The sequence below is a fragment of the Pieris rapae genome, chromosome 3 (assembly GCF_905147795.1).
Source record: "Pieris rapae chromosome 3, ilPieRapa1.1, whole genome shotgun sequence".
Lineage (NCBI taxonomy): Eukaryota > Metazoa > Arthropoda > Insecta > Lepidoptera > Pieridae > Pieris > Pieris rapae.
This window is the reverse complement of record NC_059511.1, coordinates 7,666,821-7,692,267: the sequence shown is the minus strand read 5'-3', so window position 1 is coordinate 7,692,267 and position 25,447 is coordinate 7,666,821. Positions and strand designations below refer to the sequence as shown.

The window sequence follows — 25,447 nt, the reverse complement described above, 5'->3', positions numbered from 1 at the left end:
TAAAAGCTGATGTTGATTGAAGACTCCACCCTAGCAGTTAATGAAAACTGGTACATATTTTATTTACTTATATATCCATCAAATCCAACTAGTGTTACCTTATACAAAAAGCATACATATAAAAAAGCAGGTTACATAACTTATCAAGCCAGATTATCCCTAAAAAGCGTTTTCCTTCAGGCAATCCTTTTTGGAACAATAAAAACAAATATTTATAGAGGGTTAAGCACAAGAAGTGCATAAATAATAAAAAAAACATATGAAAAATGAAAAGTAAAGGTTAATGAGTAACAATTAATTTATATCTATTCACGAGGCAGAAGATAAATGATTAAAAAGTAGATTTTCAAATAAATTAAAGACAACTCGTCTGATATCAGGTGGTAAAGAGTTCCAAATACTCCTAAATAGTCAGCAACCTCAGAGGCAGGCGTTTTTCAGTTGTATCTAAAACTACAAAGTCTAATCTAACTAAAGTCTAAACTTACTTGTATCCTATTCTCGAGCAAAAACTCCTTCTGTAGCCGTTGCGCTAATTTCGCCTCTTTCACGTCTTGTGCCGCTTCGTATATCGAGATTTTCCCCTCCAAGAACTTGAGTCTCCTCTCGTAATACTGCTTGTGTTTCTTCCCTAACTTCACACACTTACATTCTAAACAATCTTCGTTAAGCGTCCTATTTCTACTTTGCCTCTCTAACTTCTCTCTTATGCTATTCAGTCGTTGTATTTCGGTGTTTAATTCACCGGAGCATTCAAAGCTATCGTTGAGGTCGGTCTGAGTTTCTTTGCTCTCAGTTTCGACTCCTTCAAATATTCCGCTCTCTTGTAATATGTTATTTGGTTTTCTTTCCTCACAGAGGCTTTCGAGGGATTCGGTTCTATCCTTTTGCTGATAGGGTGTGACGGTCGCGATCGCTTTGTGTGTTTTGTGCGATATATCGGTTTCCGTTCGTAATCTTACGTCACATATTTTCTTCGGTTTTGCCTGAGTGAAATTTGTTGAATAATTTACATGATTGATAAAAGCCTATTACTATTTTAAGTTTTGGTTGTTTGTGGAAACATGAAATTGTCAATGTCAATATTTCATGTATCCAAGAGATTTTAGAACAGAATAGCACTAATAAGGTTATATTTAGTATAAAATAAAAGTATAATCTCACTTGGATTGATATTGAAATTAATTAAAAAATCAGTTTGTTAATATTTTCTATATACATAATACATATATATTTAAAAAAAACTGAAAATATGATATTCGAAAATGTATAGGTTACCTGATAAGACTCGTCTTCGCTGACGGAGCTACTAAGTGCCTGATAGTTATATAACATCATCAGAACTTGTTCCAAGCAGCTCCTATCATCTGCCGACGCATTAAGGATCATCTGTTCGAGATGTTCCTTCACTGGGTTGCTCTTCAAAGAGTCACTAGCTTCTGAATTTCTATCCAAAATATCCAAAACTTGCGCTTTGGCAAAGTCTTCTTTGAAGTCGTCATGCGGGATATTCAAATGCCGTCGGGGGTTGCAAGGGCTGCTCGGTGTATGTGGAGATTTATACCCAGAATCCATTCGCTTAAGTTCTGGGGATGCAGAGTCCTTTATTCGGGAGCCTGGGGACACGCAGCCCGAATCCGAGTCTGTTAGGTTGTCCCTAGCGCCCTGGAAATATAAATATTGAAATGTTAGAAGAAACATAGAGGAGTTTGACTTGAAATTTATAAATAATTCAAATGAGTAACATGTGTTGATACATGTCGAAAGGAAATTAATGTAAGCGAAATTATTTTTTTAAAGTTAAACATAATTTATCAGTATTTTTGTGAAATATTTTAATGTTGCACGTTCTACAAGCTACGATCCCGTGTACCTACAAAATTATTCTTATCGTAATATTTATAGATTTATCATTCTTCCTAATGGCAATAAACTATGTAATTTGAATTACACTAGGTATAGGCGTATAAATTACAATATTTATTTTAACTTTGGTAACATTCGCGTGGGTTAATCGTAGCTACTTTTGGGCACTTGCTGCCTACTGTCGCTCCTATTTTAGTAACACTGTCTTATCTTAATATTATGTTTTGTTACACAAAGCTCCTTTTAAATCGATAAAGATCAGCAATTAGACATTAGTACTCAACAAAGACCGTGTAATTCTTAAATGCTAAATTATTTTTTTAAAAAATTAACTAACCCTGTTATTCGTTTTAAATAAAGTACTCAGTAATTAGATTACTTTAGTTAAAATAGTGCAATTTGTCAAATTTCGTTCTTATTAATAATTGATTAATAAATATAATTTATACATCACTTTCATTTTAAATTTAAAATAAATATCACAAAAACTTAGTAATTTAGTTGGAACAAACGATTGTTTCAAAACGACTATTTTAAAGTAAATCAAGACGAAACCTCCGCAATATTTCAACTCTATCGCAGTACACATTTCGCGTTTCCCTACTTACAAATAAAAATAGCTGAAGAGAAGGTATGTTGATTTGTATGGGTAAGTACAATTTCTGAACTGAATTTAATTCGCTTACTACAGAAAGCCTAATAATGAAGTTAAATTGACTAAAGTGAAATCGCAGGGCATAATGAAAAGCCTAACCACAATCTAAGACTGTGAAAACAGTCACAGAAAACTCTACACATAATCAAAGTAATTAACTTAGCTAGTCTAAGTAGTTACTTGTGGTTTACTTTCAATGATTGTGAAGAAATTTAGACTAATATTGTAACAGATAAATTCGTAGCTAGCGTACCAGAACATGTAGGTTAATATGCATTTTAAAACAATTTTCTATTGATAGAAAAATGTTCGATATGGTCTTATAACGCTTATTTGTTAGCTGTCTATTTACGATCGCAATCAACAAAAGGAATTGTTTGGTATACAATTTTTATGGAGCACTGATACATAAAAGAAAAAGTTTACGAATGTTTTAATACTTATTATATTTTTTTCTAGAACAGGAGGCACACCTGATGTTAAGTGATAGTGCCGCCCATGGACACTCTCAATGCCAGAGGGCTCGCAAGTGATTTGCTGGCCTTTTAAGAATCGGTACGCTCTTTTCTTGAAGGACCCTCAGTCGAATTGTATTGTGTAGACTATACTATCTTTTATAGGCACATAAAAATAATTAGTTTAAAACGATTTATCGAAATAAATATATAAAACAGCGATGGATATAAGTAGTTACTTGTTCACATTATATAAAATGGGTCAATACAATTTGCTACTATAGAACAGATTCATATGGTTTCACGTTTGATACGCACTGCTTCCAACCAGCATAGAATTTAATTGCTTTACTGACGGAAATAGGAAACGGTAGCATACAGCCCGAAGTGACGTCATAAGATTAGAAACCTAGCAAGACGTCTTTAAAAAGAACACTTTAAGGCCTACTGTAATCTTGTTACTTGAAAACAAGCTTGCCCTATCTTTACTGGTGGAGTAACTTGTGAATTGCAATATTTGCATTCCAATGTAGGTAGCCAATTAGCGTTTTATTAATTACCTTTGGAAATATTGAAGTAGAATTTAATTTTATACCTTGTAAGCATGAGTAACTTTTTTATTATTACGTGTGTACGATGACTTAAGTATGCTAGATGTCAATAAATTATATGAATAATAGCAATTATTTAGTCAATTTTATGGGCGATCAAGTCTATTCCGGCATTAGACGCCGTGGGAAGTCGATAGTAACAAAAGATTATTTAATATATGTATATGGGAATCGCAGTATAATATTGTTGATGATGCTTTTATATTCATATTTTAAGTTTTAATAGTTTTTACTATATTTGTCTGGTTTTAACGTTATACTTCTTTTGTTAAGGAAAAATTATGAGAGTAAATTTTGACGAGGCACGCGCACACCGTCACAAAAACCCGACACCCTGAAGTTAGCTATATCGATATTTATCGTATCGATGTTTCTATAAAAGTAGAATGCAAAAAAGATTTTTATCTCGAAACGCCAAAGAAGTATAACTTCTAATACGTATTTAAGTAGTTATACACAGTTTTTTATTTCAATATCACAAAAATATCATAAAATATTTACTTTATTATAGGGATTTAGTTGACGTGACCGCTACGTATATTCGTATATATATACTTGAAAATGTCATACTATTACATGACTATTGCACAGTAATTTTCCTGTGATAAAATGCAAATAAATTACACCAGAAAACAGTCTCTTTAATATAGACTGCACTTGAGAAGTACATCAGATATTGTTTATTTTTTATAATAATGTCTCCATTAGTTTACATACCTATTATACATTTTATACATCAGATCTTACTAATGAAGATTACGGCTTAATCAATCCTTGTGAGAAGTTTGTCAAATTAAATTTCAGCACTCAACTTTGCATTTTTTATATTTATAATGAAATTTTAACTATACAAAAACAATGTGTAAATGTTTCGTGTCAACCCAGCAAGGGTTAAACAAATTAAAACTGTTCGCGCAATTACTCGAAAACTGTAAAAGTTAGATAAAAAAGTTCAATGTAAACTTTAGTGTAGCTTAAAATACAAAAAAAAGGCTTTTGGTTGTTCGGTCATTAACACAGGAAAGTTTTATTGATAGATGAAAAGATTAAAAAATCGTACGTAGAAAAAAGGTAGTGGAGCAGAAGAAATAAGCGATAACAGTTAGAAAGCAATATAACCATGAGAACACTATTAACTAACCAGATTGTAAACGACGTTGATTTAATATCGCAATCGGATAAAGAATGTATTCCTAAGGAGATAAAAGACAACCTTGGAGCAAAATCCTTTCCATTCAATTGGAATCTCACATTCCAGTAATATAACCTCCGTTCTATTGTAAACATTTTCACACCTTTATTTACAGTCATAATTCTTATCATATTACCAATCTTGCATTGAATGTAGTGTACATGAATTCAGCGTTAAAAAATCTCGAATGGCCTTAACATTGCCGTATCACCTCGACGACCATCGTTCCACAACGGCTTTTAAGGTATTTTTAACGCGCACTAAGTTGAACCAAGCTAGTAACTGAAGTTACTACTACTTAAGTTAAGTTAATACTTAAAGTATATCCGATTCGACTTTCTTCAAGAAAGGAGCATACAAATTCTTAAAAGGCTAGCAACGCACTTGCTTCTTGGAAAATGAGTGTCCATGGGCGGCTGTAGCACTTATATTCACTTGAATCGCCATTAAAAAATATACTCGTAATTCATTAATTTTAAAGTCCCTATCAAACAAAACGGTTTGGTAACATTATTTTATTGTTTTAATAAAGTTTTTTAGTATAACCATTTTTGATTTAAATACATAATATGCAGATTATGTTTCGTATTACTTTATTGTACCAACATCCCGAGCTAACATTGGCTTAAGTGATATTTCAAATTCCTATATTAAAGTAATTTACGGTACTGAATAACTTCAATGGACTTTGATCAATCATTAAAGCATGCGAATATAATTATTTGAAGATTTTGGTAATACAACAAGGCATTCAGACGAATAAAAAATAAATAATTAATAAACCCCACCTTTGACATCAGTCAGTCTTCATAGTAACCTGCTTAAAACATTGATTAAGTAAATGAACCAATACGGAGTTCAAACATGTGTAAATCGATTTCGGGTTTAATGAGTACTGTAATTTTTGTATCGTATATTTAAGGAACTAAGAAGGTCAAGTACATACTTATAAAATAGAATATAATTAACTATCTACATTCAGCTGTATAGTCTCCTAAACTTATGATGAAATTGATTATGATGCAAAATTGTATAACTGATTTGTCATTACTTAGTAAAAAAATATAAGTTTATGTTCGAAAGAATTAACAATTCCAACTAAGTATGTATATGTAAACAAAGTAACAGTATAAACGATAAAAAGCGGTAAGAAAAATTGGAAGTCGGCTCGGACAATTTGCAAGTCAATAGCATTATGATCCATAAAAGGTTATGAATTCGTAACAGGAAACGTAGATGACGAATGGCTTTAATATTAGGTTTACATGCAGTGATAAAGGTAGCGAAATTAAAGAGAGTCAACTTACACTGTACAAAAATATGATACAAAAATGTCTGCGTATATCTATCAATACTATATGAAATATATTTACACTTACAATTTATAGTCCTATTATAAGGGTGGCCTGGAATATTGTGCAATTAAATGTGAATATTTTCAGCCAGTATTCAAAGAGCTCATATGCGAAATAGTAAAAATTGCGACCAATTAGTTTTTGAAGTCATATTTAAATAGTTTCATCCTATTCAAAAAGTTTCCAGAAAACATTTTATGTAAATAATACGAATTCTTCTTTGACGATAAGTTTCCGTGTTGCATAAAAACTAATCTACATGTATGTATGTGTATATGTAATGAAATTAAGTATATTGACGTTATAGAATAATTAATAGAACACATAATAAAAGTAATAAAATGCCCAAATCGTTAATTATTTAGACAGGATATGATAACTATTAAGTATCTAATTTGGTATATATTTAAAGTAACAGGTTATTTTTTTACTATATTTTAGCTTAATTGACTAAACTCAATAAACTTTATTATTTAATCGATGTTGAATACAGTAATTATTTTTAATAAAACCTTCATTTAAATTCTATAATGTTATCACTGCTTCTCTGTTTATTTTTCTCAACAGCGTATCACATAACAAATTCCGTCTGCTTCCGGCTTCAGTTAAGGATGTAAGTTATTCTTTGAAGTAACGGTCTGACAACCGTATTTGTCTATGGACAAATTTCATAATCTATATAAGTCCCGTATATCTTTATAACCCTGTAGTGATAGAAATTTTTGATTTAAATTCTCGCTAATAAATTCTTAAACCAGCATGCTCTTATTACAATCTTCCCTCGGAATTCGACCCCAGGACTTTAAGGGGTGACTAAGCGACAACCCACAGATTATTATTGATTATCATGTTGGATATCAAAAGACGCCCATTTGAATAGAAGCTTACTGTGTCTACATTATCTATGTGACGTGAAAATGATGATCTAATATAAAATAATTCCTTTCCAGTAAAGTGAATAGTTTACTGTGTTTGTTGTACGTGTCTATTCAAATTAGTTATGTTAAGTAATGCACTGCGATTTGTTTTACACAATCCAGTCGATAATTACTCGGACAATATTGTGAGTAAATAACGCAATTTAAATACTAGGTAAATTCTTAAGTAATTACTGAAAGGCTATATAATTCATGGTTTGATACGTAATATAAAAATAGTTTATGAATTGTGAATATCTCGTAAACTATGGTTTTGGTTTTGTAACTATATATTTTTTTTAATTTATGTATAAGCACTTTGTTCACATAGTACAATATACATAATAAAATGAAATGGAGCGCCAAAGCCAACTGGCGGCCTTATCGCTTTCGATCGATTCAGGCAACCACTATTAATATTTATAAAAATAAAAAATTAAAACAAAAGTAATTTTATGAATTTTTTGAACTCGAAAAATTTCGTTTTATTTAGTACTAAAGTAAAGCGAAAAGCCTTTGCAAAATGTTCCGTAAGTCCTACTAAAAAGGTAAATCAAAACATCATATTACGGTATAACGAAGAAAAGCATCTAGTAAAAAATATTTATTACTAAAAATATATAAAAATGTAAATGTATTTATTTGAAATGAAAATGCGTGATTGATGACATTAATTACCTCATCGATATCCATCCCGTTCATTTTCACTTCACCCAAGTTCACTAGACACACTTAAAATTTACACTTAAATAAAGGTGTCACCACACTACCTTCTCGGGATGTGCGTCTTCAAGCTCGAGCAGCCTGAATTCCATGAGCTCGATTTGATCGCGGGCGTCTCGTAGCGCATCTGCAAGTCGCGTGCACTCGCGCGCCGCGCTTGCCGCGCGCTCCGCCGAACTGCGGCACTGCCCGCATGACTGTAAGAGACAACGCGTTAGGACGACCTTGGGACGTGTGAAAGGGCTTTTGTGTTTGTAATAAGGTACAAATTCCCGTATTCAAAGCAGAACATTGGGTTTGTATGACAAAGACTCAATCCTTTCGTATGTAATACAAATTTACTGTTGGTAATTTATTTCGCAGAAATAACTTCATAAATGTTGTAATAGAATTGTAAACATAAATCACTGGAGTGGTTGTATTAGTAGTACCTCTTATTTTTCTTTGTATTATATACGGTAATGGGCATAGGTTAGTCGACCGACAGAAACAAAACTATAGAACTCTTTCGTCTCGTCAAAATATACGCAAAACTCAGGTCAAAAATATTGCTAAATTACATATAATATGGATACCGCTTTCTAACAGAGACCTATGTCTACATTGATTAGTTGCAACATAACCTGGTTTCACTAATCTGCTTGGTCACCCTACAAAACAATAGAGCAACGTGACGCAACTTCAGGCGCCTTTAACTTTAGTGACAAGATGTTTGTATTGCAAAATCGTGACATTTTACAAGCGGTTAACGATTCTCCCATGATAATTCAAGGCTATACTGAATTCCTTGTTAGTCATATTTGTCACCTCTTACTAACAAGCCTTATATAAGCCTTATATTTTTTTAATTTTCCTTACTTTACAGTGGACAAATTTCGGATATATTGCAAATCAGCTCATGAACATTGAAGCTCCCTGTAATGACTTCTATATGAATTTGTTTGGTATTGGTTTTTTTGGAATATCTATAAATTAGAGTCACTTAATTGTGACTAGGCTCGAAATTACATTCAGAGTCCTGACTTAGCCTAAATATACGTTTTTTGAAAAACAGAAATCACAATAAGAGCCAACTAATTTAATGTTTTAATCTACACCATTCTTTTTTCAAAAATACTGTCGAAACATTAAAAAAAACAAGTGTCTTACCCTTTAACCCTCACTGCGTTAGAGTTCAAAAGATATTTATTTAACTGCACAAAATATCAATACACGTTACGTTTAGCTTTATATGAATTGACGTTGTTTAAAGTGTACACCTATAATCGCATTTAGTACCTATTTGTTGGCTTCTTGACGATATGAGATTTAAAAAGTATCGATTTATGTTGACAAAGGAAAAAAGAAGATATTGGGTCTGTCATGTCTATTGTCTATGAGTCGGTCATGGGCTCTGACAAATAGTGCCGTTTCTGCGTTATTTTTCAATTAAGTAATCTAAATCCAGAACTCCCGGGTTATACGAACTGTGCGATAAAAAAATGTAGTGTTCGGTTTTCAGTCTTCAATAGTACATATAGCAATATGTCTATTTAAAGTATTTGAAAAAAGCAATTTAATAATTCATTAACGTAAATCTTGTCCGGATTTCCCTATTTTTTGTCGTCGTTTGAAGGACATTTTTTACTACATTACGTTTAATAAAGTTTCACAATTAGGATCTTGATAAATGAAAATATTCTTAAGCTTATTTTCCAAATAGAAGTGATCTATTTAGTTTTTTTTAAAGAACCCAAAATCTAATCAAAGGCAGTTTTCTTAAGCTTTAATTTTGTTCCCTATGTAGTAGAAACTCTTGGGCCGTGGGGTTCAAGTGAAAAGGGTTAAAGATTTAAGTTGGCGCCTGGAAGATAGTACAGGTGACGCGAGTGCCAGTGCCCTTTCAATTATTTAAATCAAATCAAATCTAAAATCATTTATTCATATAGGTAACATAATGTACACTGAGCGTCACGTATTAGTCTATTTACTATCTAGGTCTAGAATATTGCAATTTTTAAAGTGAAACTTTTATTACATCGTCTCAAAGTTTTTGGTCTGTGTGGCCCATGTCTATTTTTATTAGTCCCCTTATCATTCCAATTTTTCATGTATAAAATTAAGATTAATAAAGCGATTTTATACCCTTAACGGAATATTATTTCAAAAATGTTTAGTTAAATGTGTGTAATGTGAAAAAACGTTTCACTTTTACCATGGTTTCATAAAACCACACAAAATTTTTATTTTTGTGTGTTTGAAATAAATAACTACCAATGACTAGTTATTACAAACAGTTGGTTGTAACTTATGTAATATTTACTCGTAAAATCAATCTTTATCGATAATTAAGTGTAATTGGCTATTTGCAATCGCTAATATTCTAATTAGATAAGACATAAGCAATCTATTCTGCTTATTGAAGTGTGAAAATTACCTTATACAAGGCATTACCTAATATTCGTTTACATATATAAATGTATTCTTTCAGGCTCATGAAAAACTCTGTAACGTGTATACGATATATTCTTAACACTAACGCATAGTTTAGCGCAAGCAGAGTAGTATCGGAAATCTATAGTTGTAGGATAAAAATGCTAGATTTGATTAATCTATAATGAAATGAGACTGCAATTTTTTTGTATTTAAGAATAAACTAAAAAACTACTTCAATATTTATTTTACCGATTCCATCGCTAAACCGAACTAACACAGGGATAGGCAACAATACGTTTTAATTTAGTTGCGTTTACCTTATTTGTGTCACTTCAAATCGTTCATCGCCTTTATTGTGTGTAATATTTATAACTTATACGTACCCACATGTCGTTGAGCGGTTGCGGTGAGAGGGAGGCTGGTGCGGAAGACACCGCTGAATCGCCGTCAGACGGGGCCTCCTGTAAATTATATAAATATCCCTATGAAATTTATTTTATACCACCTGGAATCTTATATAATATTGTAGATCCATTATGGAGCAGCAATGGAGGGGGAGATAGAAGTGGGCTAAGAATCTGAGAACGTCGTTTAATCCAGGATAAATGGCCACGCCAGTTACATTTGCTGTGTCTTAAGAAGAACGTGGTATCTATAAAGAATTAATTGAAATATATTAACGTAGGTATTGAATGTGACAATAAAAGTATTTAGTTAAAATTTTTGACATTACAATAAAAGCTTACAAAGATAACAATAAAAACTAATTATACTATATGTGATACTAACAGAATGCTTATAAACTAAAAATATGAAATTGAAAAAGTGAGACAAATGTTAGTAATATCATCGTAATTTATAATATGCTAAGCTAAATAATTGATGCTTATAGTGCTATTAAGATAAATACCGTAAACTATAAAAATGACAACAAATTAAGTCGGTTTCATACAATTAAGGCGTAGTGCAAAGGTAATTATATAATCAATATTTTTGAAGTGCACGAAATTGTATCCTGAATCCTATGCAAGTTACAGACGAAATATGACACCAAAAGTGAATTTAAAAAGTCAGCAGTCTAGACTTTGGGATTATGAAATACAAATAACGTGCGGAAACCGTTGTATAATTAATAATGTGTATGGAATGTTTATTTTTTCATATTATTAAACAAATCAACAAATAATTCAATTTATCCATTATGTTTGAAAATATCTGACTAGTTAATATAATACAGTTATAAACTAAATTACAATCATTGATATAGTAAAATCCCAATACTCAATAAAAAGCGCATATTTTTAAGAAATAACAAACTTACCCGATAGAACGTTTCTTTCCTATGTTGTATGTCGGTTTTCAGGTCTGCCCGATTTGTTTTCTCTTTTCCCTGGAACAATACATAATTTGTCAATGTGTAAGTTACATTTATAATAAAAAATTATCAATAAAATTAACGATGATATTTGATATTAATAGAATTCAGCATTTTTATCATATTATTTTCTCGACTCGTCATTTTCGTTCCCGCTACTAAGTCAGTCGAGTGTCGACTAGAGCTAAGGAATCTTTCCTATATGTTTCCTATAAAAGCATCAATTTTTAAGCAAGGTAAACTAAAAAAAATCTTAGTCTCAAGACTGTCAAAACTTGAAAAGGCGCAAAACAGAGGATGCTGCCACATATAAAGAAACTATATTGGAATATGCCATACGATATACTGCCTTGTGTATGCAATTAAAGATTTCTTACATTTGAATTCCTTAATAATAAAGTATATATTTTTTTTAATTTAGTTTCCCAAGTTTATAGTTTTAATGTTATAACTGAATTAATAAAATTAATATAATATGGAAGTAATTGTAATTTAAGGATACAGGCGCCACCTATGACCAATTTAGCTACCACTTATTGCGTGCGTAACATAGTTATTTTTATTAGAACGTTGCCGTATGAAGGTTGAGCACTCTAGTTACAGATGGCGTTTGTCACAATTTTTTGCCAATAGAATATCTGTTTAGATATAGATTACCCATACTTACACATTTTTATAGGAAATAGTTCTATCTATAGTTCGACTTAGACATCATACTTTTAAGATCGTAAATTGTTTAATTAAAATAACAATTAACTTTACTTTGAAAACCATAAAGAAGATTTTATAATTCGACAAGTAAACAATTTTTATATTTGTAAATGAAGTACTAGGCGTAATTCTTTTGACATTTTCTTTTATTTTTAATTACGTTTTTGAGTCAGTTATATTCTATTTAATTAAAAAAATGGTTTCTAAAGTATTATGCATTTGTATACATAAACTAGATTTTAGCTAAAATATTATCAACCCCCGTACTTTTAAGAAATGAACGACACTCGGCAAATCATGCAGGAGAATATACTTTTTTAAACAACTTAAAACATCAACTTTAAACTAGTTTTATGAATAACAGTTAAATGCAAGTGTAAATACAGATTTAAACAAGTCCAGTACAACTTTGTTGGCCTGTTAGCTATGCATAAGGAGAGGCTACTTCGAAATTATGGCAATCACCATAATACTTAAATGTTAAAAGGCCTGAAAGATAACGAGTTGAAAAATTAATGGACACATTAAAATGTAGGTCAAGCTTTCTTCACGACATGTACCTCATCGACATACAGTCGAATCATGTGTCATTTCAACATTGATTAGACCACCTAGTTCATTTGTAAAGTGTATTTAATTTTAGTAAATAAACAGATTAACAGTTGCTTAAACACAACAATACGTTTTTAAGCAACTGTTAATCTGTTTCAATTTGTATTAGATGAATATAGTAAACATTATGTTGGTAAAATTTTCTGAAACAATTGAATATTAAATTCGGTACGGAAAACTTACTATCTTCAGTACCTACTATGTTAATATCTGGTTGGCTAAGATCATACCATCTAAGGACACTGTGCGTAACATACATACATAAATGCCGTTATGGAACCTTCTAAACAATTACGCGCGGACATTTTAACTGTCCCTAGTCCTAGAAATATTAGTTTCACTAATCTCAAAAATGAAGTCTTAAATTTTTGATTGTATTATATGTACACGTTATACGGGCTTCTAAGTGTCATAGAAACAGACATCAAAATAGTGAGATAATCGTGGCTCTATGAATATTAATGTATTGTAAAGTATGTTGATGCCTTTTGACCCAACCTACATCGTGAGAAAGCTCGTGGGCGGGACACCTGAAGCGACTTTTATTGCCTTATGTTTATTTATCGATTCTTAACAACTTAAATGTTTCCGAACTTCTTCCAGCACATTATTTTCGTAAGCTTTGTTTTATATACCTATCTATGACACTTCTGACATTTCATAAAATTAACGAATCCGTAAGAATTTTTGGGAATTCGTTCCAAACATAATTATATCAAAAACTTAATGTCAAATAAATATTAGGTCACATTATCATAGCCTGTCAAAGCTTTAATCGTGTGCTTTATAAATGTACTAGCGGACCAGCAGACGTACGTCCTGTACGCACAAAAAGATCAAAATCATTATTAATTAAATAAGGTTATAATTACTTAAAAATAAATCATAATGACGTCGGGCAAACTCAAAGCGTTAATGACAAGGTATTTCCAGTCTTGTCACGTACGGCTCAGCCTTTAAGGCAAAGCATACGATCCAGACAGTAGCAATGGAATTCCTGTTGCTTTATTACTTGTCATTTTGTCTGATGCCTCTCTAAATACATCTCATCGCACGTGTTTAGCTATTTTTGGAGAAACAGAGCTCTTTAGAACGCGATACTCTAATACTTTTAATCTCTTTATTACAAGTAATTTTACTATGATATCTAGTTATCATTCATTTTGATTACTACTAATAAAATTGTGAGAGGAATCCGAAATGTAAAGTCGTGTAAATATTTTTACGATTGCCTTGCGTAAATAAAATATATTATAATAGTATATAATAGTAGATGTAGTAATAATTTATACTTTTTTAGGAGGAGAAAATAAATTTTGTTATTAATTAAAACTAGTATGAGTAGGCAAGGATAAGAGCAATATACGAAACGACAACTTATAAGACATAGGAAAAATTCCATTGGGATAGGACCAGGACTTATAAACTACCAAACCTAATAATCTAAATATAAATATTATCATAAAACCCGTAAACCCTAACTGGAGCTCGGGACTGACATAGTTATGTAACAGTTCCACCTTATTGCTTTCTGTGTTATGGTGCCTTTCCCTATGAAATTATTATTTTTTGTCGCAAATAGAACCCAGAAGTAAGGGCTTCCGCGCTAAGTCGATGATGCGGCTTATTCATTAAATGCGTTGTTATTTAAACCACATAAGTAGCAGGTCTGACTGGGCCGATATTGCATAATCTTTGCATCGTTTAATGACCAGAGAATCAGTACAACGATGCAGTTGTGAAAGTTGATTGACCCTGCACGAAGATGTCTTTAAATTAATAAAATCTGTCCACGTCCGTATCCCTTTCAGAAATGCATTATTAGCATTTTCGTCTATAAACTCGTGGTTTTGGTCTTTCAAAAAAGGTCCCATATTCAGTAAACGACAATATAACACAAATGCAAACTTGGATATAGGTAAATAAACTAAAATCTAAATTGAAAAGCAATTTAGCAATTCGTTTTTACCTTTGAAATCTAAATACAAGTTTAAGTAAAACAGAATAGTTTTCCCATAGTGATGACTAAAATTTATTCGGAGAAATTAGGGCGTCTAAAAGTGAAGGGCTAACGCCAAAGGGTCAAAGGTCCTAGCGCTGAATTAGAATAGTCTGGCAAATGTTATGTTGCAATCTAACACCATACTCACCTTGGAGATTTTAATCTATTTTGAGTGACATATAAACACGTCGTTAGGTATCAATTTGTATGATTACCATGCAGTTGGTTTAATACACAGTAAAATTTCGTCAAAGTAATAAATTGTGTGCTTTTATCAAAATAATGCCACATATTCTATTTCGTAAACTATGTTTTAATATGCAGAATTTTAATCTAAATTATTACCCACTTATTCACTTATATATTTATTATACAACTTTCCTAACAGCTTATAATGCGATTTTTGTGTAACTTAATGAACATATAGATATTTAAAGTCGTTTTTGCGAATTCCCTATGGGAATATTTAAAATATCGATAATTGCGGAAACAGTATTAATCACTCGCTAAGTCTTTGTTAAAGGGGCGTGATACCATTCATTGGGACTGAAAACAACCTTCAATTCCGCCGTTTCAAATAGCAGTTTCGTAAACTCAGTTTATTTTTATGCAAAACACTAGGATTACTTATAATTTCCCGAAAAACTTTAACAACGAAACAGGCAAGCTTGCCACAAACAACGATAGGTATATTGAAGGATAATTAATATACAATTTGCCTGATATTATTTCTTAGAATTAAGATCCTAACCTCTTCCAATATAAATAGGGTAATGCCTAATAACACGTTATCCCAATCGATTATGCATTGTAACAGGTTTATCGTGACTGCATTCGTTAAATGTCGGGGTTGTTATTGTACTAGGATATAATTTATGCTTTGTAAAACAATCATAGAATGTTCTGAATCAAATTATATTAGAGTAGGTTTAGCTATTTAAATCAAAAGACCAGCCTTCATGTTATGGATGAAAAAAAAGCCCAATAAAAAAGTTATGAAAACGATATGCATGACCTCCTTTGATGGATACATACAGTAAATAAAAATAAATTTAAAAAGTTATCAAAAACGTCACTATGTCTAACTGTTTACACAAAATTTTCAAAATGGTTAGAAAAGCTACCCCACCTCGGCTCCAGTTTTTATTGGCATCCGAAACCAATTCGCTCTAATAACATAGCTATTAAACGTTCGTTAAATAAATTACCAATCGATTAATACACGTTCATAAATCTCAACACGCTTCCTAAACTACCTTGTGGGAACTGGGGCAGTGAACGAGAGCGATATTGTTATTTGCAAGGACAATATTAGACAAGCAAGAGTTGCAATGGTTTAGATGCTAGGAAGGATTAAATTACAATAATTATTATAGTTATTAAAGTTTGTTGTACATCTTTGTGACTTTCATTAATACGACGTATGATATTCTTATACAATTGAATAGGTTTTATATTATTTAAAATTCACGAAAAGGTTATATATGGGTTCAGACATAATGCGTGCCTTCCCATCCTTAGCTATGAACCTTCAACTCCATAGAGACCTGTCGGTGAATCGTTTCAGCAACATTTGAGTGTGAATTATTTACTATTACTGATTTCGTGTGCTTTTTTATTCCTATAATGTGTATATCCCTACCTAATTCTTACTTACATATGTACTTACATTATGTACTAACGGATGCTTGGCGGACCCATGCAACTTTTTTGATACAAAAAAATAAGCTGCGATAAAATGAGCTACTTGATTGTAAGGAAGGTGTATAGATCTAGTTAACGCTGCTTCTTAAGTTCACCTGATATTTTCACACGTTTATATCATTATTATAAAATACACATTTAAATTCACACAAATAAAATAAAAATTTTGCCGAAACCGCTTGTCGGGAATCACCTTCCACCGCGATTATTATATTACAGAATTATTACATGCAACACCATAATACGATGCAAATAATTCGTAATCCATTTGTCATTTCTATTCACGTTTCATTACTAAACAATAAATAGTGAAAGTATACTAACAAATTGATGAAATTTGATTATATTCCAATCATGTAGAACTTTCGTTGCCAAGATGAGAATGTAGGTCTTACACGACACGAATAAGAATAACCTTAAATTGGCTATCAACGTCCATTACTGGGTAATCACGTTGTTAATGAGGTATTTTGAGATTTATGTGTAAGTATTATGAAACATAAGCAACTTTAATCGTATTTTTTTATATAGAACAGGGAACAAAACGACAGGCGGATTATCTGGTGTTAAGAGATTGGTCCGCTCTTTTCCTGAAGGACTCAAAGTGGATTTGGTTCGCAAAGACTTGATGAGATACAGGTTCCACAGGTTAGTGGTGGTACGCCGCAAAAATGCCATTCATACGTGTAGAATTTCGCTTCGACTTCCGATGATGAAAATCATCTACATATATTAATCTAAACAACTGCTCTGAAAATTCGGAGGGCATTAGTCACATCATTACGTTGCCTAAAAATCTAGTGCGAGATTTTAAAATACAAACAATAAGTAAGTCATTACATACAAAATAAAGTTTATTTGTTAAGCACAAACTTTTTATTATTGGTTAAATAAAATTGCCTTATTTGAATCATAAAAAATTAATCTACCTCTGACCAAAAATACGAAAGATAAGATAGCCGTGTAAGATTTTATTTATTTATTTTCTTGTTTATTTACAAAAGTGAAAATAGAAACGAATGTAGTTCGATCAATACTTTTACATTTATATTTCAACTTATCACTGATAAACGAGAAATGGTCTCAAGAAAGTTGTGAGAGCCAAGTGAGAATCAATTGGAGTTTCTTCTTCATTCACTATGTATAGTGCTTATACCATATATTTACATATATAGATAGATATTGATGAACTAATAGAAGGAAAGATTAATTACACTCGTCGTCCAACCAACTTCAATTTTCAAATGCAGGCTCAGTTATATTTTTTGTAATCAAATAGAACTTATAAGCCAAAGTTGAAAAGTTTCAAAAAAAAGTAAAGTAACAAATCAAGATACTTTAAATGTTAGATTGAAAGGTCAGATTCATACTGCTTAAATAAATAAATCGATTGGATTGATCAATAGATATTGATCGGCACTTGATTAGCGAAAGTCGGTAGAAAGCAAAGGGTCATCGCAATACAGATAAAATCATATTTTTAAATACTGCCCAACATTTTACCATTATTCTATTTAAAAATTATTAGATTTGTACTAATGAATTAATAAAATTGGTAATTTAATATAAGTAGTAGTTGTGTTAGCTTAAGTTTTTAAATATTAAGTTTATAGTTTACAGGTATTATAGAGAAAAGTTTTCATAATATCTCCTTATTTCTTCTCAATGAATTATTCAGGTCTAATCTCTGTTATCAAAAATTGTTTTGAATGATAGGGATCTTACGTTGAAAGTGCATAAATTAAATTGTAGTGACGTGAAGCTCCTCTTTTTTCATTATGGTCCGGTTCTTCGCTTTTCACGTCACTGAAAACGGTGACCAACCGTATTGGAGTATTTTTTTAACATGGTACCTAATTATTAACACTAGAAAGACGGGAAAATCTAACTACCTACAAAGACGGCGACCGGTCAAATGACTCCTCCAATATATTAAACCTTTTTTTATTATTTTAGCTGTTAAAAATGGTAACTATAGTAATAAAACAGGGTTTGATGTATGATTAATTATAATATTTATACACATATTTTACATTTTAACATTTTCTTTACATTACAAGAGCCGCAAAGTGGCTTTTTACAAGCGTCTTTATTAGTTTTAATTTTGCACTTTTGTACATTTAACATTTTCCGAGTTTCCGGATTTTGAGTAGAAGATCGAGAAGAATTGAAAAAATGTACGGCCACCTTCGAGATGCCGCTTTGACACTATGATTCTATGCCATCTGGTAAGCCACATCCACGCCGTACTTGGTGCATTGTAGAAAGGCACAGTTTTTGGCTTTTTCTTAGGGTGATTGGAGTCTATTTCAACATTGTTATGTAACGTGCTAAGGAATAACACGTTCTTTTTTCGTTTTCCTTGATAAATTGTGAGTGTACATCTATCGGATTTCAGGATTTTTGTTTCAAACAAAGTCATATGAAGTGATTTGACGTAAGGTGGAATCTCTCGTAGTGCCCTGTTCATGGTTCCTACAATCGTAGTGCGTTTTGCGAGCAAGTTATTTACCAAGCTTATCGATGTAAAGAAGTTGTCAGTAGTTATATTTCGGCCAGTATTTGCAAAAGGTTCCACGAGACGCATAACAACGGATTCACCAAGGCTTTGGTTTTGTGGCCTGCTTTCGTCCTTTCCTAAATAAGGAAAGCCGTTGCACAAACTTTGAATCCACATCGACACAAGCAAGAAATTTTATTCCAAACTTATCAGGCTTGTTAGCAATGTAATGAAGAAACCTGCATGTAACCTTAGTAGAAAACAGTTGTTCGTCTACTGTAAAATTTTCTCCTGGCTTGTAGCATGATAAGCAGTTCTCAATAAATTTCTTCCAAACGTCTAATATTAGTGCAAATTTGTTTAATTGAAGTGACCACGACGTACCGTAGAGGTAGAGGTGATAAGACCTTGAAGCTCAGAAACTTTTAAAAACTTAAACTTGAAACTTATAAACACTTATCGGATCTCAGCCGTCAAATGACTGCCGCCGTCTTTGTCGGTATATCAAGATTTTAAATAATAAACAAAAGCGATGTGAGTTATTTTGATATATAGTTTCATTAAACTACTAATATTAATAAAAGTCACAAAGTTTCAATACGTTACGTCAAATGGTTTGTGAATTATTCAACATTAAATTCAAATTGACAGTCAAATGACTGCTCCCGTCTTTCTAGTGTTAAAGTTCTATTGTCTTTGTCTGTAGCAGTTTAGTAACAGAAGACACATTTGGTTATAAATAATTTGCAATAATAAATATCGAAAAAATGTAATAAAAGCGCCCAATACAAGATTAATAGATAAACAACTTTTTTATTTTGCATTTAGTTGTAGTTAAAATTTCCTAAAAATAACCACGTTATAGTGTTACCGAATATATAATACGACTAGCTGCTTCCGCGAACTTTGTTTGTCCTTAATGCCTAGCCTACCTTTTTAGTACATGCCAACATGGAACATTTTGCTATGCTACCCCCTTTTTTTATTTTTTGGTTGATTTTTTACACCTTGTGTCCGAAAAACCCTAATATCTTACGGAACCCTATTTTTGTTCAAAATTAATATTACTCGTGGATAATGTAGCTTACGAATGGTGAAAGAATTTTTAAAATCGGTTCAGTAGTTTATGAGCCTATTCATTACAAACAAACAAAGTTTTCCTCTCTATAATATTAGTGTAGAAGTGTAGATAATCAAAATCGTAAAGTAAGCAAACATACACTTATTTATATCACGTCTTTAATGTCTTTGAGTCTTTATAATCCCCGTCGGCATATTATTTTACAAAACCACTTTAAGTCCTGAAATTCGATCTCTGCATTTGTGGAATCCTTATAATGTTGCGAGATTTATTAAAATACCACAAAAGCTTGCACGTGGGAATTTTAAGCTTCCGTTCGTGATTGATTTTTTTACAAATTTTGATGACATGATTCAACCGCCTTGGTAGATGCCGATAATTAGGCGGGAGATAATTATAAGCAAGTATGTAATTGAATAATCGATTTCCAATTTATAACCTTTCTTTTAGATCGTTATTAATAAAATACGATATTAATCTGCTTACAATTATGTTTTTTGAGATATGAAAGTCACTCTTAGTTCTAAGTCTAGACTGTCAATCTAACCTTGATTCTTGAAAATTAAAACAGCATTAAAAGCCAGATTTTATTATGAGTTATTTATTCAGAAATCAAATTTTAAGTCTATCTCAACGTTTTGAATGTTTTAGAACAAGTTGGCTGCGTCCAGCCGGAAAAGTATTTTTCTACTAAGAACTTAAGTTTTTCGTGTTCTAGTTTGTATAAAACACAAACAATGTTCTCTAATAATTTATGTAAAACGTTTGTCATTTTTCACCTTATGTAACAGTCCCATAAATATTATTAACAAAAGCAAAACTTTTACATTTATATAACAATGACAAGCAGAAATACGAATGTTAACGGAACGTTAAACCAATCATTTCTCATCGTATGTGTATGCATCATCCGTAATGCATTAACAAAAAAAGGTTTAGTTTTTAAGTAAGCTTATTACCTTCATTCCAATGGTTTTGCGAATGGACACACATTCAATGGGTGGTACGAAGTCAACTTGCATGTGAGTGCATGTCTGACGGTAATTATAATTTAAAAGCATTCTTAAATATAATTAATCTTAAACAATTTTTCTTGAATAGTACATAAAACGACCTTAATAATTACCCATCATTCCGTTTATTTATTATACAGATATAAAACTATTATATAACTACAAATATCTATCTAAAAAATTCATTTAACCACAAGGTAATATTTATCAGTAGTAAATAACGTAATATTTAGATCTACATCTATGATCTATGTATCCGCATGATACAACAATATTTTCAATGTCGGCCGATATAAGCTTTCGGAACTTGCAAGCTTTTTATCAGTCTTTTAAGTTTACCGTTTCCGCGACACTTGAAAGCCGGTTTGATGGATGATGTGACGTCACTTTCAACAGGTTCCGAAAGTAGGTGAAATTTTATATCACAGGTATTTTCGGTATTTCCGATTTTGTCTGTTACTTTAATTTACATCTGTAGCTCCTTTTAATATACGTGCTTTTACGGATTTTCTATAAAAGGATTCCAGCCGGAAGGGCAAGTCATCGAAATTTGCACAGTTTTAAACAGTGAGGTTAATTACGCCTACAGTTTAATTTTGCGTGTAATCTCCAAAGGCGCAGTAATATTATTCACTCTCACTTTGAAATAAGCATTTTTTATTACCGTCCAACATCATGTGCTGTTAATATTTAGGTTATAGATATCGATCCTATATGAAAGAAGTATTATGAAAAATTACACCGTTTTCGCCTCTAACATTTTCACACAGTAAACAATAGACAAGTAGAAGAAGTTCTTTAAAACTTTAAATACACCGATCGATATTTTGACCTAAAACTTTTATCAGAACGACTTGTAGCAACTATAACTCCTATCCCCTGTATAGTAGGTGTTATAGTATAGCTCGGGCGTATAACGAATTCTAATATTTTACATATCCGAAGAAATAGTTACACTTGTGAAAATTTATGAAGTAATGGAGCTGCGAAAAATGATCGATAGAAGTAGCATTTACTACACCTACATGTCATATTGTCGTGAGATTAGAAATGTGTAAAAATCAGGCAGTACTTCACGTAATTAATCAGATAATTGAGGAACTACTTTAGTTAAACACCATTCAGAATCTAAGGCAGTATTAATATTAAATACGTATTATATATATTCTTTTCTTCTACTACGTACTTCTATTATCTCTGAAAAACGGTAGAGAAAATCCTCCCTATATTATTTAATATATCTCCTACCTAAAATATTTTTTTTATAAAGCCTTATAAAGGAGGCCTATTATTATCGTTATTTAACGTTTACGAAGTCGTGGTAGCCACTTACATAACGAATAAAAAACCATAATAATTGAAAGTAAATAATTATGGCTTCTGCCACCAAATTAAACCGTTGAACGTAATACAATTTTTTGCTAGTTGCTCTTTGAGCAGATGATTGAAATTATTTTTAAATGGCAGCTGTTACGTGCTAGGAGAATTGACACCTGTCAGTTTATATGTCAAATGGCAAAAAATATACCGTTTCAATTACTATCTACTACCGATGTTAAACGCCTTTAATGAGTTTAATTTTCTATCACGCAAAATGTTTGTCATACTAGTTGTTGTCTATCTAACTTTGCAATTCAAATTCTTTTGAATATAAAATTAACTTAATATAATATAAAGGTCTAAAACATTTTCATGAGCAAAAATTTGGATTCTATACACTTTGAATATACTATACTTACAAATATTAACATTATTTATGTGAACATAATAACTAATATAAAAAATATATATTTACCTGATCACCACGCTTTCTGATATATTCTGAGGCACCGCACTCCATCCTCTGGGACTGTAACAATACAATAATTATAAATAACTTTGCAGTGACTAATAATCTTAAAGACCATTACTAGGTAATAACAATAATACATTAAAAAATAACTGTAAAATACAAACGAAAAACCATTGTAAAAGGAAGCTAATTAGAAAACTTATATTACCTACTTATAAAGCGGATAGGTAATCTACTGTACAGTTAGCAAAAACTCTCGGCTAGATCAAAAGTGAAACAGGAAGGTGCGATAATGACTCTACCTCATCCGCCATTTTGTATACCGCACCGGAGATGATCCTTATTATGTTCTACTAGAATTTGTAGAGAAAATAGGTAATAACATATTTGCATCCTTTCTATCAGTACTGTAACTAATCAATTTAAAAAATATACAAATTGTAACTCAAGCATCATTTTAATCCATAAATGTTTATTGAATAAAAAAAAGAAAATCACGTTCGTGATGTCGAATTCAGCGAAGTCCAAGAAAGAGCCGATAGTCAGATGTCGAGAGCTTAATGATGATACATTATGCCCATCCATAATGGCATTCCTACAATTGTGAAGGTGAAAACATGAAATATGATCAAAAGTTATTTCTGTGTAAACGTGTATTAAATGTATTGGAATGAGAAAGTAGAATTTTATTCGCATTAATTATGCTAGATCACTTTAAATCGCACCTAACGTTTTGTAATTCGGGCTTCGTTATAAGACAGTAACTAAGGTTATTTGCTAAACCCCAGTCGTAATTTTTTTTTAGAACAGGGGGCAAACGGGCAAACGGGCAGCAGGCTCACCTGATGTGAAGTGATACCGCCGCCCATGGACACTCTCAATGCCAGAAGGCTCGCAGTGTGTTGCCAAGTTTTTAAGAATTAGTACGCTCTTTTTTTGAAGGACCCTAAGTTGAATTGTTTCGGAAAAACTTCAGGGCAGCTTTCCACAAAGTGGGGGGGTTACGACAAAAACTTTAGTGGTTTAGTTATTAAAGCTTCTATATCTAAACCAAAACAAAAATGCTGGATATTTTGCGACCGTTACGGATAACGATCACCCAGGTACTAACTAACAGTTGAACAGCAATATTGTTTGTTTTTTCATACATATGTTTAAAATGTATGTAAATATATGATGTTTCTGCTTGCTTTATTGTACTAAAGTGAAATTAGCCTTTTAACGAGCCCCAGAGTTTGTGGTCAGAGAAATGCTATACTACTAAATATACTTTTACTTCCATAATCTTATTTCCAAGCTATTTATTTTATAGCATATAGCATACAGTAAGATTTTTTACGGTTTCCACCAATAGATAGTGTGTAGCGAGAGGTGTATGGTTTTATCACGAAAAAAATCATGGCTAAATTCAAAAAGAAAGCATGCAGGTGTCGTGTCGTAATAATCTAATACTCATTAATCTTTTTCCGTCAATTGGACTGTGAGAGCGAGATTTCTTTAATAAATAATTTAACTTAAGTAACAACTATGTTCTTAGGATTTTAAAGAAGCAATATTATTAATTACAAATCCATGGCTCTCTGGTTCGGTTTTGTATAATTTACTAAGAGTTTTCCTTAAACTTTTGCTGCTCAAGGATGTCTCAAGTTATGGATAGATAACGTGACATACATAAAATCATAGTAAATGATGCCATAGCTTTGACAATGACACACTCCAGTTATGGATAGAGAAATAACAAATTGTATTATGTATTGCTTTAGAATGTTTAGAATGTCATCTGTTCATAGACAACTATGATCGCTAGTACAAATATATTTTACTGTTGACTGATTATTGCTTTAATTAAAAAAAGCAGAAATAACAACCGTTAAATTACATTAGGATGCCTGTTGCACCATGCATTTTTAAATTTACTGTTGCAAAATTGTAAATAAAGTAAATAAGAAGACAAGAAACTGTGCTACATTTTGCATAAGGAAGCGTCGAATCTTGTTTCTGATATTTTCCTAAGAAATATTATACAACTAGGAATAACTGGTAATGTAATTAATATGTTTAAAGTAAAAGACAAAATACGGACTTGACCGAGCTTCCTACGTCATGCTCTGTTTAACATCATATTATTTAATACACATTACATAATTACATTTCAGAATCGCTAGGGCTTAACCTGAATTAATATAATTAATAATGTTAAGCACGAAAAGCTGCCGAAAATGAAATGGTTTCATTATATTAATATGGTAATTTAAGTGTAATTTTATTGACAATTTTAAAAGTAATTAGAAGCAGCCAATGCTTTCGTGCAAGTCCACGATAGTCGTATAAAAAAGCATGGGGTGGTATTAAATTTAACAAAATTTGTAAAAAAAATATTTTGTTATTTTTTTTATTTAGATGCTTTTTAGGACAGCTTTTTTCTTTGCTTTTGCAAGAGTTCATTGACCGTATCTTTACTTTCAAAC

The 25,447-nt window shown here is 31.5% G+C and overlaps 1 protein-coding gene across 4 annotated transcripts in view; it reads right to left on the bottom strand.

Annotated features, from left to right (window-relative positions):
- The window catches only part of LOC110993169 (myosin heavy chain, cardiac muscle isoform), an 84,667-nt gene that overhangs the window by 9,317 nt on the left and 49,903 nt on the right, over window positions 1–25,447 (bottom strand). For all 4 annotated transcript variants that reach the window (XM_045634442.1, XM_045634440.1, XM_045634443.1 and 1 more), the window contains 6 exons: window positions 22,983–23,036; window positions 11,511–11,579; window positions 10,573–10,650; window positions 7,822–7,971; window positions 1,279–1,665; window positions 489–986 (listed from right to left, as the gene is read on the bottom strand). In XM_045634442.1, coding sequence (XP_045490398.1) covers window positions 489–986; window positions 1,279–1,665; window positions 7,822–7,971; window positions 10,573–10,650; window positions 11,511–11,579; window positions 22,983–23,036 — 1,236 coding nt within the window. The remainder of the gene's footprint in view (window positions 1–488; window positions 987–1,278; window positions 1,666–7,821; window positions 7,972–10,572; window positions 10,651–11,510; window positions 11,580–22,982; window positions 23,037–25,447) is intronic.